The 27119-nt window shown below is 36.9% G+C and overlaps 1 protein-coding gene across 20 annotated transcripts in view; it reads right to left on the bottom strand.

Annotated features, from left to right (window-relative positions):
• The window catches only part of Dst (dystonin), a 316182-nt gene that overhangs the window by 15705 nt on the left and 273358 nt on the right, over positions 1-27119 (bottom strand). For all 20 annotated transcript variants that reach the window (XM_033756553.1, XM_033756561.1, XM_033756554.1 and 17 more), the window contains 16 exons: positions 26283-26384; positions 23922-24095; positions 23432-23587; positions 21267-21464; positions 20812-20940; positions 17212-17382; positions 16272-16427; positions 15855-16061; positions 12524-12643; positions 9715-9884; positions 7858-8017; positions 5895-6089; positions 5258-5386; positions 2819-2962; positions 1882-2070; positions 376-505 (listed from right to left, as the gene is read on the bottom strand). In XM_033756553.1, coding sequence (XP_033612444.1) covers positions 376-505; positions 1882-2070; positions 2819-2962; positions 5258-5386; positions 5895-6089; positions 7858-8017; positions 9715-9884; positions 12524-12643; positions 15855-16061; positions 16272-16427; positions 17212-17382; positions 20812-20940; positions 21267-21464; positions 23432-23587; positions 23922-24095; positions 26283-26384 — 2530 coding nt within the window. The remainder of the gene's footprint in view (positions 1-375; positions 506-1881; positions 2071-2818; positions 2963-5257; positions 5387-5894; positions 6090-7857; positions 8018-9714; positions 9885-12523; positions 12644-15854; positions 16062-16271; positions 16428-17211; positions 17383-20811; positions 20941-21266; positions 21465-23431; positions 23588-23921; positions 24096-26282; positions 26385-27119) is intronic.

Here is a 27119-nt window from a genome sequence, read left to right as displayed (position 1 = left end):
AGTGTCATTAATGAGCAGCTGGACTGGAAGCTTTTATCCAGGTTGTGCTCACTTTCCTTATGTTCACTTATAATGCTGTTTACATAACAAAAGAAAAAGGAGAGAATTCAAATGATGACTTCTCTTCTTGCGAACTTTTCCAATTCTCCTAGCTCATTTGAAAGATTCACTTCAAGCAAATAAAATTAAATACACAAACCTAGACACCACCACAAGTTGCCGTAATCGTCAATGTACTTTAAAAAAATCTTTCTGTGATAGAATACTCACACTAAATCATCAACTGCCCAAAAATTTCAAACAATAATTAAGCTAAAAAGGAAACTAGCTTTTGTTTTAACCATTCTCATTTTGAAGAAATTGGCCATAGCTTACTTCCTGCTCGCCCCTTATCCAGAACTGGAATGTGGGACTGCAATGAGGGAGGGTCAGCTCCTCTCCGCTTATAAGTCTTCGTTACTTTATCAACATCAGGCTGTTTTCTGGTCATTTCCTCCATGAAGGACTGCAGTGAAAGAGATCGTGTCATTAAATAAAATTTTACCAGACTGAATTAACCTTAAGAATAAAGTAAAAAACACAGGACAAATTTGTCATGCTATTATTTCTTAAGAATGAATTACCATGTTTTATCCTTAAAAACTGCTAAACTAGCAGAGTAATTTACTGATTTCCAAAGAATGTGAAATCTTATAGTTGGTGAGAACAAATTAAAATTTTAAAAAGTAACTTTAGTTAAAAGCCCATGCATGGGAGCAGTCATATGAATAACATCACACTCAAGCTTGAAGCTTTTCCCCAAGAATTTCTCATGAGCATCTGACTGCAAAGGAACTTGCTAGCTAGGGCGTTCCCAGGATTCTTCTATGGCACACTTAACCTACATATGACATATATAAGATGGGTCTGATATACATTAAATGCAAATATTTTAGTCATAAGCTATTTCAAGGAATGTAAAAAAGTTAAACTACCTTACAGCTACATTAAAGGGTTGACTATCTTTCCATTTTTACCCCATCTCCTTGGTTCATGACTGTTACTACATATACTTACATCTGAAACACGTGGCCAAAGGCTAAGGAAAGGCAGGGACTATGATGGAGAAAAGGTACACCAGACAAAAACGAAAAGGGAAGGAGACATTTCTGGAATATTATTGCACCGGAGAAGCACGACCACTTCAACACCCCTGATCAGAGAGAACAACTCAAGGCCCCAGGGGCCAGTACAGGCATTCACACTTCAGACCTGTATTAAAGTACAACAATGGCAACGTTAACCGCTTAGCTGAGCTGATGTGTGATGCTTCTCATTGTAAACACATATTAAACAGACTAGAGTGAGTGTGATGCCCATCATTTCAGACTAAACCAAGGAGGATACAGAGGGGAGTCATTGTTCTGGGAAAGACAACTAACCACCGTCACCACCACCCCCATGTCAGTACTGATGGTCGTCATGGGAGACAGATGAAATTAAAACACAGTAAAATGAATAAGTGCTAGTTAAAGCCATGAAGAAGAGTGAGACTGGCAAGACAAGAAGTGGTGAGCAAGGAGTAGAGAGTTAAGCGTAAGATACAGGAGGGAGCAGAGCTGACACTAAAAAGGCAAGAAGTGGCATGGGAGCCAGTGTGGGGCAGTGCCGCTCTAGTGTAACTTCAAAGAGGACAAAGCAGGAGAGTTTTGCAAAGGTCTAGTGAGTAAAATGTGAAAAGAGAGGTTTGGGGGAGTTGCAGTTAGAAACCCAGTTGTCGCGAGCGAGGGATACAGTGAAAGAAGCAAAGGTTAACACACACAAAGCAATCTTTTGACCAGAACTGAAGAGAAAGAAGGAAGCTACTCTGACTAACAGGGTTTGGGATTAAATTGAGTTCACCTGGTGCTCTGCAATGAGGGCTTTCAGTTCCTCGATCTCCTGGGGGATATCTTCTCTGTCCTTCTCATTGAGCGTAGTTTCAGCCCACTGCAACCAAGCCAGCAAAGCTTCCAACAACTCCTTTTTAGCAATGAGCCCAGCCAGAGCACTCACTAATCTCTGCTGATGCTGCTTTGCCCAGGCCAGTACCTGTTGAAGAAACAGATTTCTCTGAATGCCTTCTAACCAGTGAATGACTGCATTAATGTAGAATACACAAATTTTAAGTGTAAATTAGAATAATGCCAGGCTAGAACCATATGCCATTCTTTAGTGGCACCAAAACACAACTTTGGGATGAGGTAGGAGTCCTGTGTGATACTTGTCGCTTTGATGTTATTAATCGCCCAAGTTTCCTTTTGCTTTCTAACTTAAGTTCAAATATGCATTCTCTCAAGGGTCAGTGTACTTACTCCACCTGGCAAAGGGCAGAAACTGAAAATGCTAAGACCTGAAACTTTACACTGCATGCATCAGCTCACGCAGCAAGTACGTATTGTTCTGTGACACTATTCAGTACTGGGAGTGGACAGAATTCAATATGGGAGTGGACAGAATGCTATACAGGGAGCTAAAAGTCTGCCTGTAAGAGTCTCAGGAACATAGCTGAAAATTCCTTTTAATTTTTAAAAGAAAAGTGAATTTCAGAGGCTGTGTTAGAAGAACATCATAAAGAACACTTTCCATGATGGGGGACCTCACTTTCCCACAGCTGTAAGTGCATTTTAATTGCTGTAAATTTCCCACACCCCACAACTCTCAAGGCTACAGCTAAAGACTAGTGGAGAGGGCTGGGAATTTAGCACAGTGGTTCCACCGCCTGCCTCACAAACGCAAGGTCCTGAGTTCAATCCCTGATACCAAACAACAACAACAAAACTGGTGGAAACATGCTGACCTCCTCAAACCTGGCCCGGATGATTGTAATCCAGTGCTTAATGGTGGTGACGGAATCAGGATGGCAGATCACCAAAACGGCATCACCCATACTGGTAGCTTTATTGAGCTCTGTTCTTTTTTCTTCCAGTTTCTTCATGAATTCCTATAGCAGAAACAAAGACTTCAATTAGCTGCTGGCAATGGCTGAAAACAAAACTGATGACATTCAGTTACTGTCAGGATTAACTAAACGAATCAGAACTTTAGCTGGTTTATTCACAGTTGTCGTGTACTAATTGGGGAGGAAAAGAAGAAAAAAATGGAAAAATTAAGTACTCTCTAAGATGTATGTCAAAAGAGTATAGAAGAGTATTTCATGCTTTAAAAATATATATCCACAAAAATAATTCTTCAAAGTATATATCTGGAAGTAGCATTGGGAGATACGATATTGGCAGAGATAGAAATATTAACTGCAAAATATTCAAACACATAAAATAGCATTCATGATGCAGGAAAGACAAACACAGTATATACCAACAAAGTACCAAGGAAGAGAGAATGCTGGGCATATAGCTATAAATGTTTGGGAGTATGGGAGAGAGGGCCCAAAGTGTAAAGGTAAAGAGTCAAGAGGAGGCCAGTGAGAGTGGTTCTGGCACCAGGCCACGCTGTACGACAACTGTCTCTTTCAAAGGCCAACAAATCTCTTCTCTGTTCCTTCAGGCCTAGCCAAATTCAGAAGAACAAAGCCCAAACAGGTCTAGGGTGATCTTTCTAATCACCTGTGTCTCACACACATACTTGTACTTTTTTTTTTTTGATACCGGGACCTTGCACTTGCTAGGCAGGCAGCGGAACCACTGAGCTAAATCCCCAGCCCCATACTTGTATTTTCTACCATCAGAACTGTATCCACAGTGGGCCAGAGATTTAGCTCAGTGGTTCTGCCGCCTACTTAGCAAGCACAAGGACCTGAGTTTGATCCCCACTACCAAAAACAAACAAACAACAACAACAAAAAACACTGTATCCATACTACACAGATCACTGAACTCTTGAAAGTGTTGTTAAAAACTGAGGATCTTTTCCTGAAGGATGTGACATGTTTCAAAAATCTCATCTATAGAATTTTGGACCTTGCCTGAACTAGGAGGGACTGCTAAATCAGTGATAGCAAGTGCCAGGAACTTCAATGAGGAACACAACCATACTACCCAGCCATGTGAATAAAGGTGCTCATTCATTATTCTTTATTCTAGTTTCAAATTCAGATGTCTTTAGATAATGCTACATAGGCTTGCATCACTTTTCTTAATGACAAGGCAGTATTTCACTGCTATAGGTTAGCCAACCCCTCGAGAGAGTTTTTGTTTTTTTATTTTTCAGCTTTAATTGAGTTTATTGGTACATTTTAGGGATACAGTACAGTTACATTCATTGTTGGGATCTTGTACCTCTACATGACAGGTCTTGGTTCTCAGTTTTTCCTCTTGTCCCTGCCCTCCCTTCACCCCTCCTCCCCTCCCCATCTACAAGCACTTTATTTCCATCTTTTCTTTATCTCACATTTTTTTCTTTTCCCTTATTACCCTTCCCCTATCCATCCAAGAATATTAAATAAAACAAAAAGTCTCTACTGATTATGTAATCCATGAAATGAATGATGTATCTACAACTAGACCTTCAAAGGCAAGGTTATTAGTGGTATCAAAAGATTCTTTAAAGCTGACAGAAAATGCTGACTTCAATACTACTTTGAGTGTTAGCACTGTGAATTTCTGACTTTCTGGGTCAAAGACTGAAAAACATTTGTTATGAACTGGACCACTCTCTCTTAAGGGTTTTGCCAAGTTTCATGCACTGCCACAGAAAAGGTCTTAATTTGAAAATTAAATGATCACATTTTTACTTGGTTATTCATCAGGATATTTAATTATGGAACTCATACCTTAGGTTATTTCTAAAAAGATTTCAAAAGGTTCTTGATTAAAAACAGAAGAGGCCTAAAAATAAAATCTAAGGACTCCACATTTTATTAAATGACTTGCTTCCTTTGCTTATAAAAATTGAAGATATTAATTTAAAATTCTACTGCCATAATTTTATAAATGCCAAAATGCTCATTAAGGAAGTTTCCTTCTTGAAATCCATATAAATGTTAACAAAATTGATCAATTTTGGTCAGTAGCCAAATAACCTGCTAGTAAAATCAATGTGCTTCCTAGAGGTATGAAACAGAGACTAACTGTGGAATAATCTTCTCTAATAACCTGTGTGCGTGAATCAGGCTATCTGCACCTCAGCAAGGAAGACAGAGAAATATGCTGAAATGTATCAGATGTTTACTCCTCAGGAACGAAAATATTCATGCATTTGATATCTGTAATCAAGTCTATTTCATCTACTTTGTTTCATTTTCTCATTTAGTTATACTTAGTGTTTAGAAATTACTCACTTTGTGCTGGTCAATGAGAGTTCGGAGAGCATCCTCATCATCTGGGAGAACACCATGGAAACGCAGGGTTTGCTCTGCCTCGGCCAGCCACTCCAAGAGGGCATGTACCACTGAATGGAACTCTTCTGCCTAAGAGTGCATGCACATACACACACACATGCAAGATCACAAAATATGCCTGTTAGTGAAATTCACAGAAGTGAAGAGTAGATTCCTCCCCCCATGAAAAAAAGTCTTAGATTTAAGTTAACTAATTACTCCCATTAAAAAGATAACGATGCCCCGTGCTGCATTTCACAAATAGAAGAAAACATCTAATATTTCAGTAAAGCTTATAATACAATATTCATTTTTAACAACTTGGTTTTAGGTGAATGGCAGCACACAAGACTTCCAAACTAAAAATTACTCAAGTGGCACTTTTTTGTGAAGATCGGCAAACTTCTCCCACTTGTGAGTGACTGAAAGTCTCAAGGGAAGTGGAAGACAGATCAAGGCAATGATGCTATTAGAATTTTCTCCTTTCTGATTGCCCAGGGGGAGAAATGGGGACCCTCACGGTTCTCCACTACAGCCATTCTAGCTGAGGCTTCAATACTTCCCTCATCACATCCACTATCACTGGAATGGTTCTCACCTGACGCAGGGCTGCTTCCAGCCGAGTCTGCTTTGATACAGAAAGTGCACACACTGTCTCCCAGCGTGTGCTCAGCTCCTGCATCTGGACCTTGACCCAGGAAGAGTCATCCCGGCTGCCTTCTATAAGCTCCCGGGCAGAGCGCTTTAGGGCCTGTACACTGCTGGTCCTCTTCCCCAGCTCTTTTTGGAAGACCTAAGAAAATCATAGCTTTTAAAATTAAGTTTCAATTTAGAAACCACAATAACTCCCAAAGGAAATTGCAACATGGATCTTTCTCCCCCATAATGTACCTTTGTCTTCATAGCACACTGGGTACTAATGTATGATTTCAAATTTTAGAAAATTCTTATTTTTCATCTTAAGAGGAAAAGCTTTTTGGACTTTTTTCTCCCCGCCTAATTTTGATGAACTTTGATATGTCAAGAGTTAAACTTACTTCTTTGGCCTCAGACTTAATCAAGAAGTGATGTCAGGGACTTATGTCAGATCCACAAGTCTGCTTACAAAACATGTTCATGCAAATAACCAGCCTTTCATCTAAGATCAGTCACAAAAAGGAGCTCAATCAAAATAATCTAAACAGGATTGTGGAGTCTCTGACTTTACTCTAACAGTGTTTAGTGAAATGTGCTTGCAGATAAACACACACAAATGCACACACACACACACACACACACACACACACACGCAGCAATATTTAAAGATTTCATTTGTGACAATAGAGTTCCCAGAGTACTCTGTACACTTAAATTTCCTGAGCCTTCCAATTGTATTACTAATGCTAAATGATTCATTCATTCTTGATGACCTTTAATATATAAAAAGACTGGCAAGTGACTAGGGTAGTAAATATTTAGACAGTGAGCTTATAAAAATGGCATTTATATAAAAAGTAACATTATAACATTCATTAATCATTGAATGTGTACCAGGAAATGAAAAGTTTTGTATTTACCACGCATGAAACATTTCTTTCAATGCATGCAATATTTAAAATTTTTTAGACCTGGTTACTAGTCTTTATTTCTTCTTTTATTTTCTGTTAATATTCAAGTATCACACACTTTCTTTTATGGGAATAATCACAGAATAGAGACAAAAAGGGGATAACAAATATGCGGAAAAAAAACCATTTAAAAACACATAAATCAAAATAGCATAACCAAGGAAGTGTAAATTTTTTAAAAAATAAAATATATTCTCTGATCTTCAAAAGTGCAGAAGACAAGACACATCAGTGCTGTAAGGTATGCGTACACAGCCATTCCACATTGAGACCATGCTTCCTGTTGCTTCCACAGTTGTTTGAGTTGTATGTTTATCATTTGATAATAATGTAGGACCTAAAACTTAGCATCACGTGCACACCTGAAATGTATGTTTGATTTACATAACATGCATATAAGGCAGACTGCAAGGAAACCAATTTTCTTGAAATAAAAAATAAATCCCTCATAACAACACACCATTGACTCATAAATCACTATAGTGTAAGGGACAAGGTTAAAACAGTTTCTAAAAAAAGAAGAGCATATCTAATCCTGACCCCCTGAATCATGCCACAAATCTACTCACTTATGCAATGACCTCATTCCAGGTCACTGAATGCAAGCTTTTTAATTTTATTACATAATTGTTTAAATGAATAACTCAGTACAACATTTTTGAAACATGTTTTAAAGCACCAAAGGATGAAATCACCTTTTTAATTCTAAAAAAGTTTTAGATCTGGTCATTAAAAACAAAAGTATTTCACTGGTAACTAAAGTAATTTTTGCTGATTGCTTTTAAAGTCAGCTTCCTAATTCTGCTCCAATGCACATGTATTTTAACAATAAAGACAGTAAGGTAGAGTGTGATATAGTCTCCTGATTTTAAAGGGCTAATTTAAATGGTTCTATTTCCCTCTCTACTCTAAATAATCAAACATGACAAAATCGAGTGTCCCAGATAACAGTACCTTGTGATTATCAATCAAATTCATCACCAAATCAACGTCACCGTGGACAGGCTGATCTTCTGCCAGCTGCGGTTCAACTCTATACAACCAATCAATGAGGGCCTGCAGGGCATCTGTGAATTGTCCAGAGAATAACAGTGCTTCCTCCAATTTGTTTTGTCTGGAGGGAAAGTTGGAAAAATTAATCTGAGTCACAGAAAAGTGAGTTCACTCACACAGCTTAAGTGGTACTCAAGAAGAAGAATATGTTTGTCTGCTCTCCTTAGAAGACAAAACTTTTCCAAAGTATCTTGCATTCCTTAACTGCATGCTACGTATCCTAGGAAAATTTCCTAATCATCAACTTTGGAAATCAATGAGTCAAGTCATCTCATAATAATATGTCTTTTAATTTAGAAATATATTTAAATGTGTTTTTAAATGATGAGACAATAAACAATTTATGTAGCACACAGTTCTATGAATTTCAACACAGGCAGATTCATGTAACACTTCGCCACAACCAAGATACAAAAGAGTTTGCCATCCCCAGTTTCCCTCACGCTCTCTTCACAGTCAACACTGCCCCCATTTTTAGCCCCTGACATTCACTGATCTGTTGTTTATCACTGTAATTATCTTTTTTAAATGCCACAAGTGAAATCATTTACATGACTCTGTAAAAAGAATGTAACTTTTTGAGACTGGAGAAGTCTCCAATCAATTTTTTTTTTTAAGCGAACAGGCACTATGAAAATATACGGTGAAGTTCCCTGGAACTGAGTATAACTTTATATTTAATCTTCATATAGGTTAGGCCTTCCTGGATCAAAAATCCAGCATCTAGGGCTGGGGATTTAGCTCAGTGGCACTGCTCCTGCCTTGAAAGCACAAGGTGCTGAGTTTGATCCCCAGTACCACAAAAAACAAAAACAAAAACAAATACAAAAAAAATCCAGCATCCAAAATGTTTCAAAAATCAAACTTTTTGAGCAGCAACATAGTGCCTCAAGCGGAAAATTTCATACCATGAAACTCTGATTCATGAACAGTATTATTAAAACTAAAAAGTTAACTTAAGTCTATATGTATAAAGTATATTGAGACAAATAAATTTCGTGGTTAGACTTGAATCTCATTCCCAATATATCTCATTATGTATATGCAAATATTCCAAAATCTAACAAGTCTAAAATCGGAAACATTTCTAGCCTCAAGCATTTCAAATACACAACACAACCTTTGACAAAAGTAACTAAAACTAAAAATCAACGGAAAAATGGAAAACATTTATAAGATATTTGAACTTTTAAGAAGTACTGTTCTACCTTCCTAAATATTTGAAAATCTGAAGTATGTCTAAGCCTTCACAAAGCATAATGAGAAAGGCAGACACCGGAGGAGTGGCTGGAAGTTAGAGAGCCGCTGGGGCCAGAGCAGTAGTGCCAGGCACACCCCAGGAAGGAACCTGTTTTATTTCATACCCAGCAGTGAGCCCTGAGGGGATCCAGCTGAAGGGGATGGTAAGAGCCCATTTACATTTTAAAATCTCTCCTCACTGTGAGTGGAAATTAGATTAAAGGAGGAATAAAAGTCTATCCAGAGAGACCAGTCAGAAGCGCTGGTGTGGTTGGATGCGAGGTGACAGAGGACTGGAGTAGGATTCATTTTGACTGTAATGAGTAGTTTAAAATACAAAATGATGAACAGCAAAGCTTTCTCAGTTCAGGCAGTCTATAAGTGGGAAGGAGGATGAGCAGATGTTCTCCAGACAAAGTTTCATGGAAGGTCCCCAAAATGTCTCGACAAAGCATCACTACCGTCTGCTACTTCGGGGAGGCCTACAGAGTAACCAAACCACCTGAAAGAGCATCTCACCTCTCCACAGACTTTCCACATATAGTGTCCCACTTGTCTCTAAGTTCACTTAGCATGTTGTCCAGCTTCAGGCTGTCATCAGCCAAGGAGGTTTTGTCCTTTAGAGAACGTCCAGTTCGGTTGGTGGTATCGTAGACAGAGTGCTTGGCTCCGAGTGATTTCTGAAACTCCTATATATTTAACAAGAAAACAGTGTGTATTTCTTTGTGTAACTTATAAACAAACAAGCAAAAACCACTACAGGAGGGTCTCTAACATGGGAGATAGCAAGGAATCAGGTTAGAGTGCTCAGTGTGACCCCCCCACAAAACTCAAACTTCAAAAATAAAGGGTTTACGTTTCTCAGAAGCCAGCTAACCCTACGAAAATAATCTCAAAGCAAAAACACCTTTTTTTCTGGGGTGGTGCAGGGAATCAAACTCAGGTGGTCTTCATGTATATAAGGCAAATATTCTAACACTTAGGCCTGGACCCATTATATATAAGCAACAAACACCACAATATGTATTTACGATAAATAGAATTGCTAATAAACTACGGAAAAACAAGGTTTGGGATTGAAAAATGTGGCCAATACTCTATGAACAACTACAGGTCGGGTGTACACAGAGTGATTCAATGATGAATACATTTTTTTAAAGGCTCTTTTTTGGTGTTATTATTCAAACAGATTTACTGTCTCACACTTTGGATAATTACAGTAAGGGTACATGCAATCTTATCTCTGAGCCAGAATGAAGGGCAAGTAAGGACTGGTCTCTCTAGAGTCTGGTGTTTGGACTTGTCACTATTCATACCACGTGGGAAACCTACATCCTTCCTACTCGGTCATATAAAGCCCTATCAATACCTCAAGAGATTTACAGATTACTCTTCCAGTATCAGGTCCTTATATTGCTAACAGAACATCACCACTTCGCTGGTGTTTATACTGTCAGGGAACCATTTATGCTTGTATAGGTACATGTGTGTAGGGGAAGTGGAAGAAACGTACTTTTTCTATGGATCACAATAATAAGCATTTACAGAGCAGGGACATTGTAGGCTCTCATTATCATTTTATACCTAATAAATATTTATGATTAAATAAGAGTAGAAAAATGAGACAACTGCTACTGAATATACAATCTCAGAGACAAGAGAAAGGTAGGTAAGTCTACTTAATGGGCAGCTTGCAAGCTCATAAAATACCAAGGCAATTATAGCATTGTGATTAACACTGTCCATCAGAATCTTAACAGCTCCTTAGAATCAAACTAGACAATAAAATGGTATGCAAATGATTAGCTTCCCAAAATAATCTCAAAGTTAAAATTGCCTAATAAATTTTTATTGCTTTTAAAAGCTACACTTAAATGCTTTAACATGACATAAAAATTTTAGTCTTGTATTAGGAGGATCTCTTTAAATACTAAAACAATTACAATATTGCACTATTTTGAAAGTTTGTCATCTGTAAGTATTATCTCCTCATGTTATTTGGAAAAGAATGCTCGCATTTACTGAATGAAATGGTACTGACATGGATTTTCTTTACACAGCAGATGCATAAAGAAATATCGTGGCCGCGTACAGGATAGATTAGAACTTTGTAAAGGCAAAAATCCCAAAATGATGAATAGAGAAGACTTCTTTTAAAACTGGTTTAATGGGCTATCTCGATATGTGTCTTGGAGAAACTGGTGTATGTGATATTACGCAAAATAGAAAATATAACGAACTCTTTTGCATATTCATGTTCCTAAAATTCTTCAATATGTAACCTACTTTCATAAGACTACGTAACATTCATGTTCAAGTTCAAATAAGGTGTTCTATTTTGAAAAGGAGGCTCTTGTTTTTCCATCAGAGGGGAAGGATGGAAGGAGCTGCTTACTGTCACTGTGCTGCTCAGGATTGGATGTGGCAGCTAATGGGCAGAAGCTGCTGGCAGAACAAGACGTTCACGAGCCCTACTTCAATCAAAGAACAGATGCTCAGTATGTTTCCTCCTGGGATCCCAGGTCATGACCCTCTGAGGTCAGATTCCGGGATGGCAAAAACCAACCTGCGTAAGATAAGGCTAAAAATTTTCTGACAATGGTAAATCTTATACTGTCCGTTTGATTTTTGTAATCCTTTTTAAAATTTTTCAAGCAGCAATTTATACCTAGATACCTAAAATGATACCTAGCTGCTTGTTGCAGGCACCACTCTCCTTTACTTACATCTTCACCCTAATGGCTGAGGGTCAATTTATAAACAGAATTACAGAAAGACCCAGATAAAAAAAGAGTTGGCAAGGGTACCAGGGAATGCTCTTGAAAACCATACAGAAAGAACATAAATGTTTAAAAAACGTGTTTCTATGGGTATCTAGTCTACACAAAGAAGTCATTTGACTACATGTCTTTGAGAATATGGATGAAATTTTATATTTATATTTACATGCTTATATGAAAAAATATCAATTGTTAGGTAGCAACAATTACGTTTGATCTATGAAAAAATACAAGACACAACAGTGGTTGTGAAAACTGAAATGCCAATGTTCATACCACTAAAAGCCTTCATTTGTTCTAGAATGTAGACAGATTCGGGTTGTAATTCGGTATGTTTTTCTTTTAACCTTCCAGTATTAGTGAAATGGTCACTAGAAGTAAAAGTGTTATTGAAACTTGACCGAAGTAGAGCTATTGGTTTTAAATTTAGTATAGGTTTACACTGGTGCCTTTGTTGCTCGGTAATGAGTAAACATATGATCAAGTAAGAATTTGGAAGTGATCCTGAAATACATAAGCAGGCAATGTGCTTTCCTTAAGAGACTCACCTTATGCTGTGCAAGCTGTGTTTTTATTTTGTCTGGATCATTGGCAATTTCCAGGTCAGAATCCAACGACTTTTCTGACTCTTCTAGCCACTCCATAAGTTTACTCCATGCTTCATGGAACTGTAAAAGAAATTCCTATCTTTGTCCAGAAAAACTCCAAGCATATATTTGCATATTTTAAAACAAATTAATATTAATGGTCAAGTTGAAAATCATTAATTCAAAATTTCTCTTGAAAATATGCTTTCACCAGCAAATTATAAAATGCCTTGATAATGCATGCTGTTTGTGGCCGTGCCCAAAGGTCAATCTGCTATAACTCATCCAACATATCGCTTTAGCAAAAACAGCAATGAGCCTAAAAATAGCAATGGAGCTCAAGGGAAAAACTTCCTTTCTTCTTTCTTTTTTTTGCCCAAATTTTAACATATATTCTCAAAAACATATTTGTATATTTATGTATGTATGTCCATTGCTGTCTCTTGACAGGTCTGAATTTACAACTAAGGTGTTTAACTCTCACGTTAAGAACAAGGGACATTCTGAGGATATACTCCTAAGTGAAATAAATAAGTTACACATGTGTAAATACGGAATAGTTTCTCTGGTGTGAAAAACTATAATAGTAGTTAATTAACAATGTGAAATAGGAAGAAAAGGAATGTGAAATAGGAAGAAAAGGGCTAAAGGTATAGGGAAAGTGGGAAGGGTAGGGGAAAGGGAATAAGGGAGAGGAAAAAAATATGAGAAAATGAAAAAATGGAAATAAAGTGTTTGTAAATAGGGAGGGGAGGAGGGGGTGAAGGGAGGACAGGAACAAGGGGAAAAAATGAGAACCAAGACCTGTCATGTAAAGGTTCAATCCCAGTAATAGTTTCTCTGGTGTGAAAAACTATAATAGTAGTTAATTAACAATGTGAAATAGGAAGAAAAGGAATGTGAAATAGGAAGAAAAGGGCTAAAGGTATAGGGAAAGTGGGAAGGGTAGGGGAAAGGGAATAAGGGAGAGGAAAAAAATATGAGAAAATGAAAAAATGGAAATAAAGTGTTTGTAAATAGGGAGGGGAGGAGGGGGTGAAGGGAGGACAGGAACAAGGGGAAAAAATGAGAACCAAGACCTGTTGTGTAAAGGTTCAAGATCCCAGTAATGAATATAACTGTACTGTATACCTAGAATGTACCAATAAACTCAATAAAAAGAAAAAGGGACAAAATGAGAAGGAGAACTATAGAGAAGCTTATAATTTTTATTTTATTTTTTATTTTTGGTACTAGGGATTGAACACAGAACCTTGTGATTGCCAGGCAGGCTCTGCATCATTGAGCTACAAACCCAACCCTGTAAATTTGTTTTTTAAAGTAGCAAGAATAAAAAGAGGCCATTATATTCCTATTTAATACAAAGGTAGCTTAGTATCTCTACTGCTATCAGAATCCTCAAATTAGTGCTTATGCTTTACATATTGGTTTTATATGTACAAGCACACACAATTTTTGAGTTCTAAGAAAAAATAATTCTCTTTGCCATCTGAGACCTTGCAAATATTCTGTGTCCCTCATATCTGATTTTAGCCACAGTATCTTTTCTGTTTATTACACAAAACTAGTAGGCTTCACACTTTTGTGTACTCAATTGTGAAACTGGTTATAAATTATTTCTTATAACCAATGTAAATGAACAGATACTTACCAAAAATACAATAATTAACATAAACTCCTTGTATACCAAAGTACATTAATAATGAAATAACAAAAAGAGCAAACCCAAGGCACAGAATCACAAAGCTACTAGGGGCCCACTAGACATTATCACATTACAAACCTACTTTCCCTACACATCCCCCCCAAAATTCAGTTTACATGTGAAAAAAAGCAAGATCAAAATAGGTACATGATTGCCAAGATTAGAGAGCTACAATCAACATTGAAGCCAGAAACTGAGATTAAGAAGAAATTTTAAAAAACAGCTAGTCTAGGTGCTGGGCAGTTTGACTTTAATTAACAGAGGCTCTAAAAACTGGACATGAATTTCAGTAATATAAACCACAGGCTCTAAAATGGGTCCTGCCTTTGAAGCTATTTTTAAGCCATATATATAGAGGAAAGGCTTTCTGGGATGAAAACAGTAGAAAATAGGAATATAATCAGTTAAACAAAATGAGACAAACAGATTAAGAGGAGATAGGAGAGAGTGAGCATCTTCATGAATTAGATTTTTATAATTCAACACATATTACAGAAGATATTGTGCTCATAATGAGACAAAAATGTCAGACTCAGTATTACTACTGTAACATTAGCAACAGATTCTATTCCAGACTCACTTCCAATACTGAGCACATCATTCCTCCCACTCAAAAAGGACATAAGGCATGTAATTCCATAACAATGCAATCTGTCATTTCTAGGCCTTCAAAAATTTATACTGATGGTTAAACACTGAAACATCTGACTCTTAGGGTCCTGTCTTGTGCCATGTAACTGAGCCTAAACAATGAAGTACAACAATGCTAAGCAAATGCAGCTGAATGGTGCAAAAAGGGTAAAAAAAATTCAGCCTCAATAGTATACTAAAACTTTCGGTAGAATTATTAAATGTAATTTTAAAAAGATATATGCCAATAAGGTGGGTACATGTCTTACTTTTACTTCCACAGTGTACACACAGAAATGTTAAGAATTTTTACCTTCTTTTATTGAATGTTAGTAATAGGCAAAGAGAGAAGAGAAAATTCCTTGTGAAGTTTTCTAGATTAAATTAAGCATCCCCAAAAGATCTGCATTACTTTCAAAGTGAGAAGCTGCATCACAATGTTTTGGTGGGTAGAGGAAGGGTTGTGAGCAAGCGCTCAGAAAGGTGGGGAATGCCAAATAACTCAGACCCAGAAACATCCCTTCTGCAAGCTGCCTGGAGGCTACACATCTGTGTCTCAGCTCTTCAGACTGAAGAAAGTCCAGCTTAGGAAGTAAACATGAGTTAGTGATATAATAAAGTATAATGCTATACTCTGAGTATGAGAATGGAGGCCAAAAGGACAGAGGAAAAATAAACAAGCCCAGTAACAAAATTTGGACATCCATTTTGTGCCTTAATGATAATGGCCCCTCTATGAAGCCAAGCTATAATTAGTCTTTTCAAGATGAGCTGCCAGGTCCAAAAAGTGATGTCAGCATGCCAAGGTAAACCACAGCCCTTTTAGGAAAATGAATACCCAGCTCCTGATTATTGCCACTAACTTAGCCTGCAATGCAAGTGTTTTAACACCACGCATCTCAACAGCTACAACTCATTTATTGCTAAGGTCAGAGAATTTTCACAAAGGTTTCTTACCTGCTTGGCTCTCTTCCTTGCATCATCCAAGGATCTTCCCCTTTCTACTAGTCGTTGAACTACTTTTTCCCACCGATTTTGTACACTGATAAGTAGGTTCTTAATTAGGACAACATCTTGTTTCTGACTGAAATACTTCAGGTGAGTTCCAGTTTTGTCCAGGTCTATTATCTGCTCACGGTGAGAATTTACTTCATTGGCAAAGACCTTCTCCCCACCACCAGGGAGGGGGAAAGAGAGGACATAATCAGAAACAAGGGAAAAATGAATCCATCTTAGAAATGCTTCTGGTATCATAAAGTTCGTTATGCTTTATAGGACAAGACAAAGTTTTCAACTACTAAATCCATGCTTCTGACATGGAAACACTTGGTGCCTGAAAGGAGAATGTTGTCCGTGTGAGTTGTTGCTACATACCTTATGCTCATCAATTTGAAACAAGACCGTGTCCAAGATGAGACTTGGTCGGGAAGCCACATTCAGGGTTTGCTCTGCTTGAGTGAGCCAGCTGATGAAGTCCTGGAGGGAGTCGTGAAACTGCACTGCCAAGCTGAGAGCCTCTTCCAGTTTAGCCTGTGAAGATGGATTATTTAGTATAGTATCTGATGTTGAAGGGTTATTTTGTTTCAGTTTAATCCTTCTTTGGAAGACTCCTTTCCCTTTCATCCTGTATCTATGTTAACTAAACCACCTGCGATTGGAATAAGCCTTCAATACTGCCAAACCAAGCTTCTTTAAACCCTGTCTAGTAAGAAATATTGCCCTGCAGCTAGAAAAATACTCAGTGTACACCAAACTGTGTTTTGCGGCAATTAACAACAACAAAACCCCCAACAAGACAGAATGGTAAGAAGAAAAACACATTCATACAATTGACTGATGGAGTCAAAATCCTATGAAACACCTAGTATTTGTAGCCTACTGTTTTTCTTACAGCATTAATGTCACTGTGGTTTTAAAAAAGTGGCAAAAAATACATAGTCCATAAATCGTAATTCTTTTCACATTTTTATATAAGAGCTGATAAAATGTATAAACATCTCTCTTGCTCTTCCTCTCCTCTAATGATTGTGATTAAAACAAAATTAACAATCTTGAACTTGAGTAATAAAAATATGCCTGAGACTTGGTCTATTAAATATCTCCATCTATATTGAATAGATTCCTTTCACTGTCTATTCTTTTGGATTAGAATACTATTTTCAACTGCTGTACTGAAATCTTTAAGTATAAAAAAATTTAAACATGAATCATTAAAAATTATACTTTAAATAGTTCTCAGAAATAAGGCAAAATCCATGAAATAAACTATTATACAACTATAACACTGATTTTAATGTAATATTAAAGCACATACTTTCCTTTCGTTGAGTTTCGTTCCCACTGATTCCCATTTTTCTTTCAAGTTATTTATGTCTTGATCAACATTTGTCTCTGCAGTTTGGGGGCATGATGCAAGCATCTGTTGGCCTTTCTGCATCAGGCTCCTATAAGTTTCTTCTTTAACATCAAAGGCAGCACAAACTTCCTAAATGGAGATACCCTCAAGTTATACGGCTTTTAAGAGAATAGCATCTGAGAGTCCCATTTTTTCAGGTCATCAATCCCAAGCCGCTCGTCAAATGTTCATTTCTGGCATACAGAACTGTCACGATTAAACTTCACTATATTGGAACAGTACCGAAACCTACAGCCACGCTGTCTACTGAGAGAGACAAGAAGTGATGCTACCACGGCCATCCACTCTGGCCTGCTGAGGTCTAGCTTTAGTTTGCATGCAATCAGGAAAGGTTCTCTGCACAGTACCTAATCAGCTCTCAAGTAATTTAAGTTCTCTGGGTCTCAATTTCCAGCTCTGTAAAGTGGGGGGGGGGCTTCTACTTCCTTCCTGGTAATATGACAAAATAACTATAATATTTGATGTAATTTAATCCTTGATCCAGAAAACATGCAATGGATAGAAAGCAAAGTACAAGTGCAAAGTCATTTACACTGACTATTCAGTTTCTTGGATTACAACAGCCACACTTATGGTACTATGAATAGAATCTCACTTGAAACATTTTTAAAGCTTCCAATTTGAATGTAGTGTGTATCTTCTAGAGAGAATATGGAAGATTGTGCTTAAACAAATTCAAATTCTAAGACCAATGAAACAATAGACACATTTCATTTAAAAAATCAAAACTGGTTCTATTCCACTGATTGAATTACGATGTGGGTCAAATCAAGTTCCCACTGACAAACATATATTATGTCTCACTAAGATTTTCAGCCTTACAATCTTACGAACTTGGACATAATTCATATAGCATGAAATCCAACCTTTAAAAGTGCATATTCCAGGGTATTTAGTAAATACGTAAATTTAGTAAATACATAAATGCCACTAATTCTAGAACATTTTCTTTTTCACTTTTTATTAAGCTTATCGGTACATTTAGGTATACATTATGCTCACACTCGTCACTGGGAATTGGTAGTACTCGTACATGATGTATCTTGGTTCTTTTTTCCCCCATTCCTCTTCCCTCCCTTCCATCTCTCTACCCCTCCTTATTTACAATAATTTTGTTTCAGTTTTTTCCTTCTTTTCTCATACTTTTTCTTTTCCTTCTTCCCCTCTCCTTACTCCCTCTCCCCTTTTGTACCTTTTCTTCCTATTTCACATTATCTATTATACGTTTTGGTCCTCATTTATACTTTCAGTTTCTCATACCAGAGAAATTTTAAAAATTTACAGTAAATTAAAAAAACTTACTGCTATTTCTCCTCTTCAAAGTTCCCTCCCACTTTAAACACACTTATTCCACCATTCTTGCCATTGTCTGACGCACTTATGGAGTCCTCTTTCATGTCTTTATGATAGGGGTGATAAAAAATATGGCAAATGTTGCTACCTAGTACTATCCAAAGGAACGCCAGCCTCGTAAAAATATTTGTGTGTCTACATCCACCTTATTTACTGGATCTGGCATGGTGTGACTTCTGGCTCTTACCCAAAGTCAAAAATGACCATGAAAGGTAAATACATTGAATCAATTCAAGACACCAAGGCAGCCACAACAATGCAACAACTAAAGACACAAAAGGATTTCCACAACTGCTTTGGAAAGTGGTAACAATGATGGAATAAATGTGTTTAAACAAGGGGGAATATTTTGAAGCTGGAATATTGCCCTAGAAATGGGTGAACGTATTTTCCGGTATGAGTGTGGCTGGAAGGGTAATGTAGCTTTGCGTACTACGGTCTTTATCTGGTCCCTCATCCCTTCCTCTTCGGCACCGTTCCCTGCTCTGCTTCTCTGCCACCTTGAAGTGAGCGGCTCTGCCGTGCCACACCCTCTGCTACGGTATTTCTGCCTCGGAGTCGGCTGACTACGGACTGAATCCCCTTACGATGTGAGGCAAATTAAAATTTCTCCTCCATTGAGTGTTTGGGATCTGGTATTGTGTCCAGCAAAGAGAAGGGTGAAGAGCACACCACTCAACCAAAGTAAGTTGATATAAAATATTTTTCTAGAAGTATTCTAAAGAAGAGTTTTCTGCTTTCAAGTTCTTATATTCTTCTGAATTAACATTTTTAAGGTATTTGTTATTAAAATAATACTAATAATTTATTTGTTCAAGGGTTCATTAAATTTATAATTAACAGATTTTACAAATGCAACAGAAGCACTCTACAAAGGCAAGATGCTATCTTGAAGTCACTACTTAGGCTTTATAGAAAAGGAAAGTAAATACTCCCAAGTTTCACTTTTTCAGGGAAACAAGTGGGTCCCTTATATCACCAAACAATAACAACTACACACAATAAATTTCTGAAATAATTAGTATACTGTAAATTTCTAGAAAATTCTATACTGGATAACAGGACTTATTTTAATCATTCAGCATACATGTGAAAGAGTTCGATGTTATCTATATCAGTCTATAGTACTTCTTTACATCTGTAAAATGGTTAACCTCTCCATAACACCAAGTTCAAAATTACTTTCAAATTAAGTAAAATTTTATTTTTATCTTACAACATTAACTACTAAAGAGTATAGAGTTTCATGTATGATGGCCTGCTTCTTTGCCAAATCCTTGTTTCTAAAGATAGTGATTCTGGATACTGAAGATTAAAAAATATTTTGGATGCAAATTCATAAATGTAAAAAGTACAGAAACCATTTCATAAATATGAATGACTTTTTTTCTCAGAACTTTTAAGAGCTGATTCAAAGGTCCCCACAGATGCCCTGCAAATGACAATAATCAGGGGTATTCTAAGTTTGTCAGTCCACATTTCTAAGAAAGCGAGCTAGAGTTTCAAGTTTCCTCATTTTATGGCTCTCATTATTAAGAGTTGCCAGTGCCTCAGAAACTGGGCGAGAACAGCCCACAGACAAATGCTCCAGACTGGACAGTTCAACAGAAGCCTGCACCTCTCTCCACAGCTGGTAAGGTACGAAGATGAAGGCAGAGCTCTGTCATCATTAGAACAAGCCATTTCTTTTAAAAGAACAAGAACACATTTTCCAGTTTTTCATGAGAAATATTCTTATATTCATATTCATACATAGATATATTTGAACAATAATTTTAAGTTTAATTTTTTAGGACTGGAGATTTTTCTTTACACTACAAAGCACAGTCATATATGACTTACACAATATTGTACAACATCCATAAAAGCTTATCGTTTGGTGGAGACACCTTTGCTTCCAAAGAAAACTCTAGACTCCTAAACTTTTTTCCTATATGCTGACAAGACTAACTTCTGAAATAAGGCTAGGTTCTGATTTAAAAGATTTAATCACTAAATGGTTTTGTTTTCAGCACTTACACAGTGATTTCTTCTATAAAATTATATCTTTTAAAACCTTCTCTCATTATTATTTATGTATCACCAGGGCCCACCCAAAACAGTCTGTTAGATTGAGGCTAGACCTGTAGGAGATACTGTACTTACCATGTGGGCATTAAGCTGCTCTTTGGCCGTTTCCGGCAAACCTCCCAGAGGCTTAGACGCCAACAGGTGACGCTCTGTGTCAGTCAGCCACTGCTGCAAATCCTCAATCTCGCCATGGAAGCCTTTGGCCTGAATGGATAGGGAGTTTTAAATTTGGGTTATAAACACTCACTTTCAGGTACAAATTTCAAGCAGCCCCAGCCTGCTAAGCCTCCCTCTACCTTGACTGCCAGGAATCACTAGATTTGCCTACTTTTCTTCATCGGGGAGCTCATCAGATAAAGAGTATTATGCTAACAACTAGAAAGCTATCTCTCTTCTGCTCTACTCTTTATCCGACTTATTCTCCTTAAAGTATAAGAATGAAACAGCAGACTCTGAACTAAGGAAAGAAATTCAGGCTCTTTTGGTCTTGAAAACCCCAGAAAGTTTCAGAATTTATTATCTCTAATTACCTGGTGCAAGGCACCATCCAGCTGCTGCTTCCTTTGTTCTGTTTTTTCCAAAACATTTTGCCAGCGTTGATTTAAAACCTCGAGCTTGTGCTGAAGGTTGCTTGCTTCTTCTCCTGCACTTGATTCAATTAGATCATTTCCTGCTTTATTGACAGCTTCCACTGTGGACTGATGCGCTAATACATCATTTTGGAGCACCTGAAAATATTACAGATATTATGTTTGCTAGTTGGTACTGCCTTCAACATAAGTTTTTTGTTTGTTTGTTTGTTTTTTGGTACCAGATTGAACTCGGGTCCTTGCGTTTGCAAGGCAGGCCACCGAATCACTGAGCTAAATCCCTGGCCCCAACATCAGTTTTAACACAACTGTTTTATTTTCTGGTTATAGGATAAAAAAAACCCTCATAATAGAGTGCTAATGCTGCACTTTAAAATGATGGACTTCCTTTTCCCTTAATTTTGTTGTTCTCCTAGATCTACCTTTAGACTATCAATACCTCCTGAAACAATTATGTGAAAACATTTTGCTAGCTGTGCCCATTACAATGACGATGCAATTGATGTATTACATATGACAGGAGACTAACTAAACAGTTCAAAATGTTGTTTTACAGTTTAATTAAACTTAATTTTCATATCTCAATTTATTTATTTTCTCCTCATTGAGTTTATTGGTACATTTTAGGTATACAGTACAGTTACATTCATTATTGGGATCTTGTACCTTTACATGACAGGTCTTGGTTCTCATTTTTTTCCCCTTGTCCCTGCTCTCCCTTCACCCCCTCCTCCCCTCCCCTTTTTACAAACACTTCACTTCCATTTTTTTATTTCTCATTTTTTTCTTTTCCCTTATTACTTTTCCCCCACCCTTCCCACTTTCCCTACACCTGTAGCCCCTTTCTTCCTATTTCACATTGTCCATTATATCATTAGGATCTTATGTACTATTATAGTTTATTCACACCAGAGAAACTATTGGGTATTTACACATGTGTGACTTATTTATTTCACTCAGGAGTATATCCTCAATAATTTAAAATACACTTTTGCTCCTTATTTTCAAATATAAAATTATTCCATACCTAACATACATATTTTACAATTAGTGTTGTGAAAGAGAAGAAAGGACTCACTATCTCCTTATCTCAGCAAAGAGGTGCTAACATTACAATCTTACCCTACACTCACTGGCAATAATAAGGCAACAGAGCATCATCTCTCGACCTCTGTGAGACACCACCCATTTAGAGGAGATAGAACTGATGGGATTTTCATAAAAGGACAGTAGCCACGTATAGCATAGATTCTCTGACTGAATTCATTCATTTTCTGAAGCATCTGGTGAAGGAGTGTTTTCCAAAGGCTGTAAAACCAACTGGACAAGGAGTTACCCTTACAGAAAGCACGTGCTTTGTTAATAGAGAGAACCACTTTTTCAAGATGTAAGAGTTAAATATTTCTCCTTGATCAAATTTAAATGATAATTCCATAAAAATTCGTGTTTCCAAATGGTCTGGGTCCCACTACAAGGTCAGAGCCTAAGAGCAGGAGAAAGCTTCCTGAAGCAGCTCTGCCAGGAATTTTAACAGTTTTCTAACTTTTGATCTTTGATAAAAGGAAGGAAAAGAGAAAAAAAGGAGACATTTCTAACTACTCAAAGACAGATAAATGATTCAAAAGTCCCCAGAGATCCCCTGCCAAAATAACTGGATCCCCATACCTCGTATTTCCACCTCTGCTATATTATACCCAGTTCTTATCACTGATGCAGACTTTTTAAGGTAGCACTATCAGGTCTGTAAAAGTATAAGTGCTCTGTAACTCACCCTATGAAAATAAACATATTTTGTTTTTATGCAAAATCAGTTTGACCAGTCATTACTGCCCTAAGCAAAGGTATAATGTAGACATTAAACAGTGAAGCAGGCTTTCACATAAACATTAACTGTAAAAATAAATCCTAATTTTTCAATTAAATATGCCTTGGTATGATTATCTATATAAATAAGACCAGGTGAAAGAAAAAGAAAAACTTAAATCAGGGAGCAACTACTATTATGAAAGAACTAGGGAAGAACTAAAGCAAGAATGGTCAAAAACCATTTTAAATGCTAATAATCTTTTATTTGAAATGCATAATATGTGGTAAAGGCTACATACGTGATGTTTGGCAAGTTCAATTTCAATGGCTTTCGGGTCACCACCAACAGGCTTCTGTTCATTTAGCAAGCCCTCAGTGTGTGTCAGCCATGCCAAGAGCTCATCCAGAGCATGCTGAAACTGACCCAGGGCCAGCAGAGCACCCTCCAGCTTGTGCTACCAAAAAAAAAACAGAGGGAGAAAATCCATTTATGAGTTTAATGTTTAAAATGACATGCATCTGTAACACAAGGGCAAAAATCAACTGCTTCATGCTGTGTAAGTCTGTAAGCATAACCCACGAAGCCTAATCATCATATCCTTCTACATTTTCAGTTTAGCATCCTTCATAGATTAAAAAAAAAGACATAACCGAGGACATTTCTAATGAAATAAAGAGGGTATGGGTAATTCATATGGGTATGTATGTAACTGCCTAAATTCATTTTTTGTAATCAATGTACACTGATACGTGAGACGGACAATGTATACCTTCTTAACAGGCTTTTACCTGTCGGTTGATAATTCTCTCATCCAGGCTGTCCCATATCAATTTCAGTTCCATTAACGGGTCTTGAACTGTGTGTTTGTCGCTCTCCTCTGTTACTTTCTTCAGCAAAAGTTCTGCTTGATGGTTCAGCCTTTCCATTTCTATCTGTTGTTGATAAGTCTCTGACTTAAATTGCTATTTAAAAAAGATATATGCAAGGAAAGTTTTTATCCATCAGTAACTTAAGCCAAAAATCCTGTGGGTTAAAGCTTTGTATTTTCTTTTGTTTTTCCAATTGAGTTTATTGGTACATTTTAGGTATATCGCACAGTTACATTCATTATTGGGATCTTGTACGTTTACATGACAGGTCTTGGTTCTCACTTTTTCCCCTTGTCCCTGCCCTCCCTTCACCCCCTTAAACTTTGTATTTTCAAGGTTTAGCTTACTTTCGGTATCTAATTATATATTCAAAAATGAATTAAGATTAAAGGAAAGAAAATATATTAATATATATGAAAATCAGAAAACAATGTCTCCAAGAAAGTATTATTTTCTCTAAGCATATACTCATCTTGCACCCAATTATTTTATTTTTTTGAGGCTATGCGCACTCACTAGTACTGTATGTAGTTATTCCCATGCCTCACTCACTGCTGACACAGAATTATATTATTCTCTCTCCTGGTGCTTTTTTTTTTTTTTTCCTTGGTACCAGGGATTGAATTCAGGACCTTGAACTTGAGAGGCAGGCGGTGGAACCAATGAGCTAATAATAATCTTGGCTTGCCAACAAGGGGTTAGAAAATGAATGACTGCAACAGAAAATTGTCACATCATAAAGTATCCTCACAAAGTATTTACTGAACCTGTAATAATAGTGGCTATACAGTTCCTTAATTTTCTTTCAAGCATATGGAAGTAATCATTAAAAAACCGTAACTAGGGCCAGAGATTTAGCTCAGCCTCAAAAGTGCAAGGTCCTGAGTTCAATCCCCAATACCAAAAAGGAAAAAAACAAAAAAAAAAAAACCAAAAATCAAAAAACCAACAAAAACTAACTAAAGTGAACAATTGTTATGTTCAAATTATTCTCAACCAACTTGTAAGGAACATAATTTTGTCTTCTTATTAATCTAAGGACACAGCAACAAGACAGTCAGATAACCTTCCTGAGATCATCTGGCTAGTCAGCTGGATGAACGGAAACACATGGATCTCAGAGTGAGCCCTCCTGTGCAGCCCGCTGACAGCCAGTATGCACAAGTGTTCAAACTAAATTCTCTGCACCAGTAATTGTACGTACAGTAGACTGTGTGTTTACAACAGGACAACCTAAGTAAAACAAAAGAAAACCCCTCCATCTAATGATGGCAACAACAAAATTCTCAAAAAATAATTTATTTTTAAATAAAATACTGTCAGAGATGAAAACGCTACCATTTTAAAGGCAGATTACAATTTTACATGAAAATCTAATGGAGACCACCGTCAGAAGAATTAGGAAAAATCTCACTGATCTCACTTTGATAAATAATCATTGGTACAAGAGAATCCAAAGAGAAAGTCTAGCCATTTTCACAACTAGACATCGAGGACAACAAAAACAAAAACGACAAGGGAAAACAGAAATACTGGCGTGATTCTTGAGGATGAGAGAAGAGGCCAAGGCGGGAAGTGAAATTGAGTTGTTACTGTCTGGGGAAACACTATTATACTACGGATATGCTTTTGGCCTGAAAGACTAAATAAATGACTCAGAACACATGAAAAGAATAAAAATGTTGCTGATTTATTAGACTGGCTACACTCTAACAGTATGATCTAAATACATTTCTCCCCTTTCTCCCCACACACATATACATCCCATACGCCCTTCCTGCCTCCAACATGAAGATATCTGAAAGGCTAACAATTAACTTCTCAGAGTAGCTGTTTCTGGGTACAAAACTTTTCGGGTGACTTAGAAAAACTGGTTTTTCTCTCTTTTTTTGTATATTCTGATTTTTCTACAATGAATAGGTATTAATAAAAAGAAAACAGCTAAGTTTTATTTCCTTTATTTAATGAGCACTTGTCTAGCTTACTACATGTAGGCACTATATTAAACCAGCTTCAAAATTAAAATTTAATGCTTCAATTATGTGAAATAAATACATTTATGTAAAAATTCTGCGACTCAAGAACTTAAAAGTGGAAGGCTAGGGGTGCAGTTCTGTGGTAGAACATTTCCTCAGCAAACAGCAACATTTTCTGAGCACTCCTTAGTGAGGCCATGCATTAGATGCCCAGAACCAAAAACAATACAAACAAGCAACACATGAAAAAAGAACTTTAAAAATGCCAAAAGTCTCTGATAAATTACACAGTCTCCACACATACCTTTAGCTCTTCAATCTGCTGCTTCACAGTTTCAAGATCTGTTCCGATTGGAGACATTGAAGCTAATTTACCACCTGCAATATCCACCCAGTCAAATACTGCCTGAAAGACACATTAGCCCAGGTGTTACCACATGGTGCATCTGACATTGCTATAGTATCTCATAAACCAATACAGACATTATGGAATTAACCCATTTCATAAAAATTAAAGTGGTTTACCTCAATAAAAGCAGTACTACAATGGAAGAGTTGTCCCAATTTTGCATCCAAGTTTTCAGAAGAAATTCTTTACTAAATAGATTCTCAGGATATTAAAAGCTTTTTAAAACAATCTAAACTCATCCATTTATCGAAATAAGCAATTCTGTTCAGCATTTGGGCAAAATATTGGGCTCAACTAAACCCCTACATAATATTAGCATTAAAATCTTACACACATAAATGATTAGTATTAAGACCATTATTATGAATTCCAATACAGACTTCAGAGTTCTCTACTCTTTTTCTTCTTTTTAGGTGATATCAGTCTAGAAAGGCTCAACACATTTTTTATTGTGCACTTTAATGAAGTTGCCAGACCATATAATGGGGGAAAATCCTGGAAAATATCTGGTATTTAAAAGTTATCATAAATCAACCCTAAGAACTTAAGCCGTAACTTGGGAAATAAAATGTATTTCCTTTATAATGAAACCCTGGACCCTCTGGAGCTTTGAACGTCTAATGATACTAGCACAGCTATTTAGTAAACCAAGACGCCCTTCAGGACAAACAGGTGGTGCTAATGACCTAAGACCAACAGGGCCTACGAAGACTCTTGCTTTTCCAGCAGTAG

Source organism: Fukomys damarensis, unplaced genomic scaffold (assembly GCF_012274545.1).
Source record: "Fukomys damarensis isolate Sample0158 unplaced genomic scaffold, DMR_v1.0_HiC HiC_scaffold_27, whole genome shotgun sequence".
NCBI classification, from domain to species: domain Eukaryota; kingdom Metazoa; phylum Chordata; class Mammalia; order Rodentia; family Bathyergidae; genus Fukomys; species Fukomys damarensis.
Note: the sequence above shows the minus strand (reverse complement) of the source record. Positions and strands in the feature narration are given on the sequence as shown.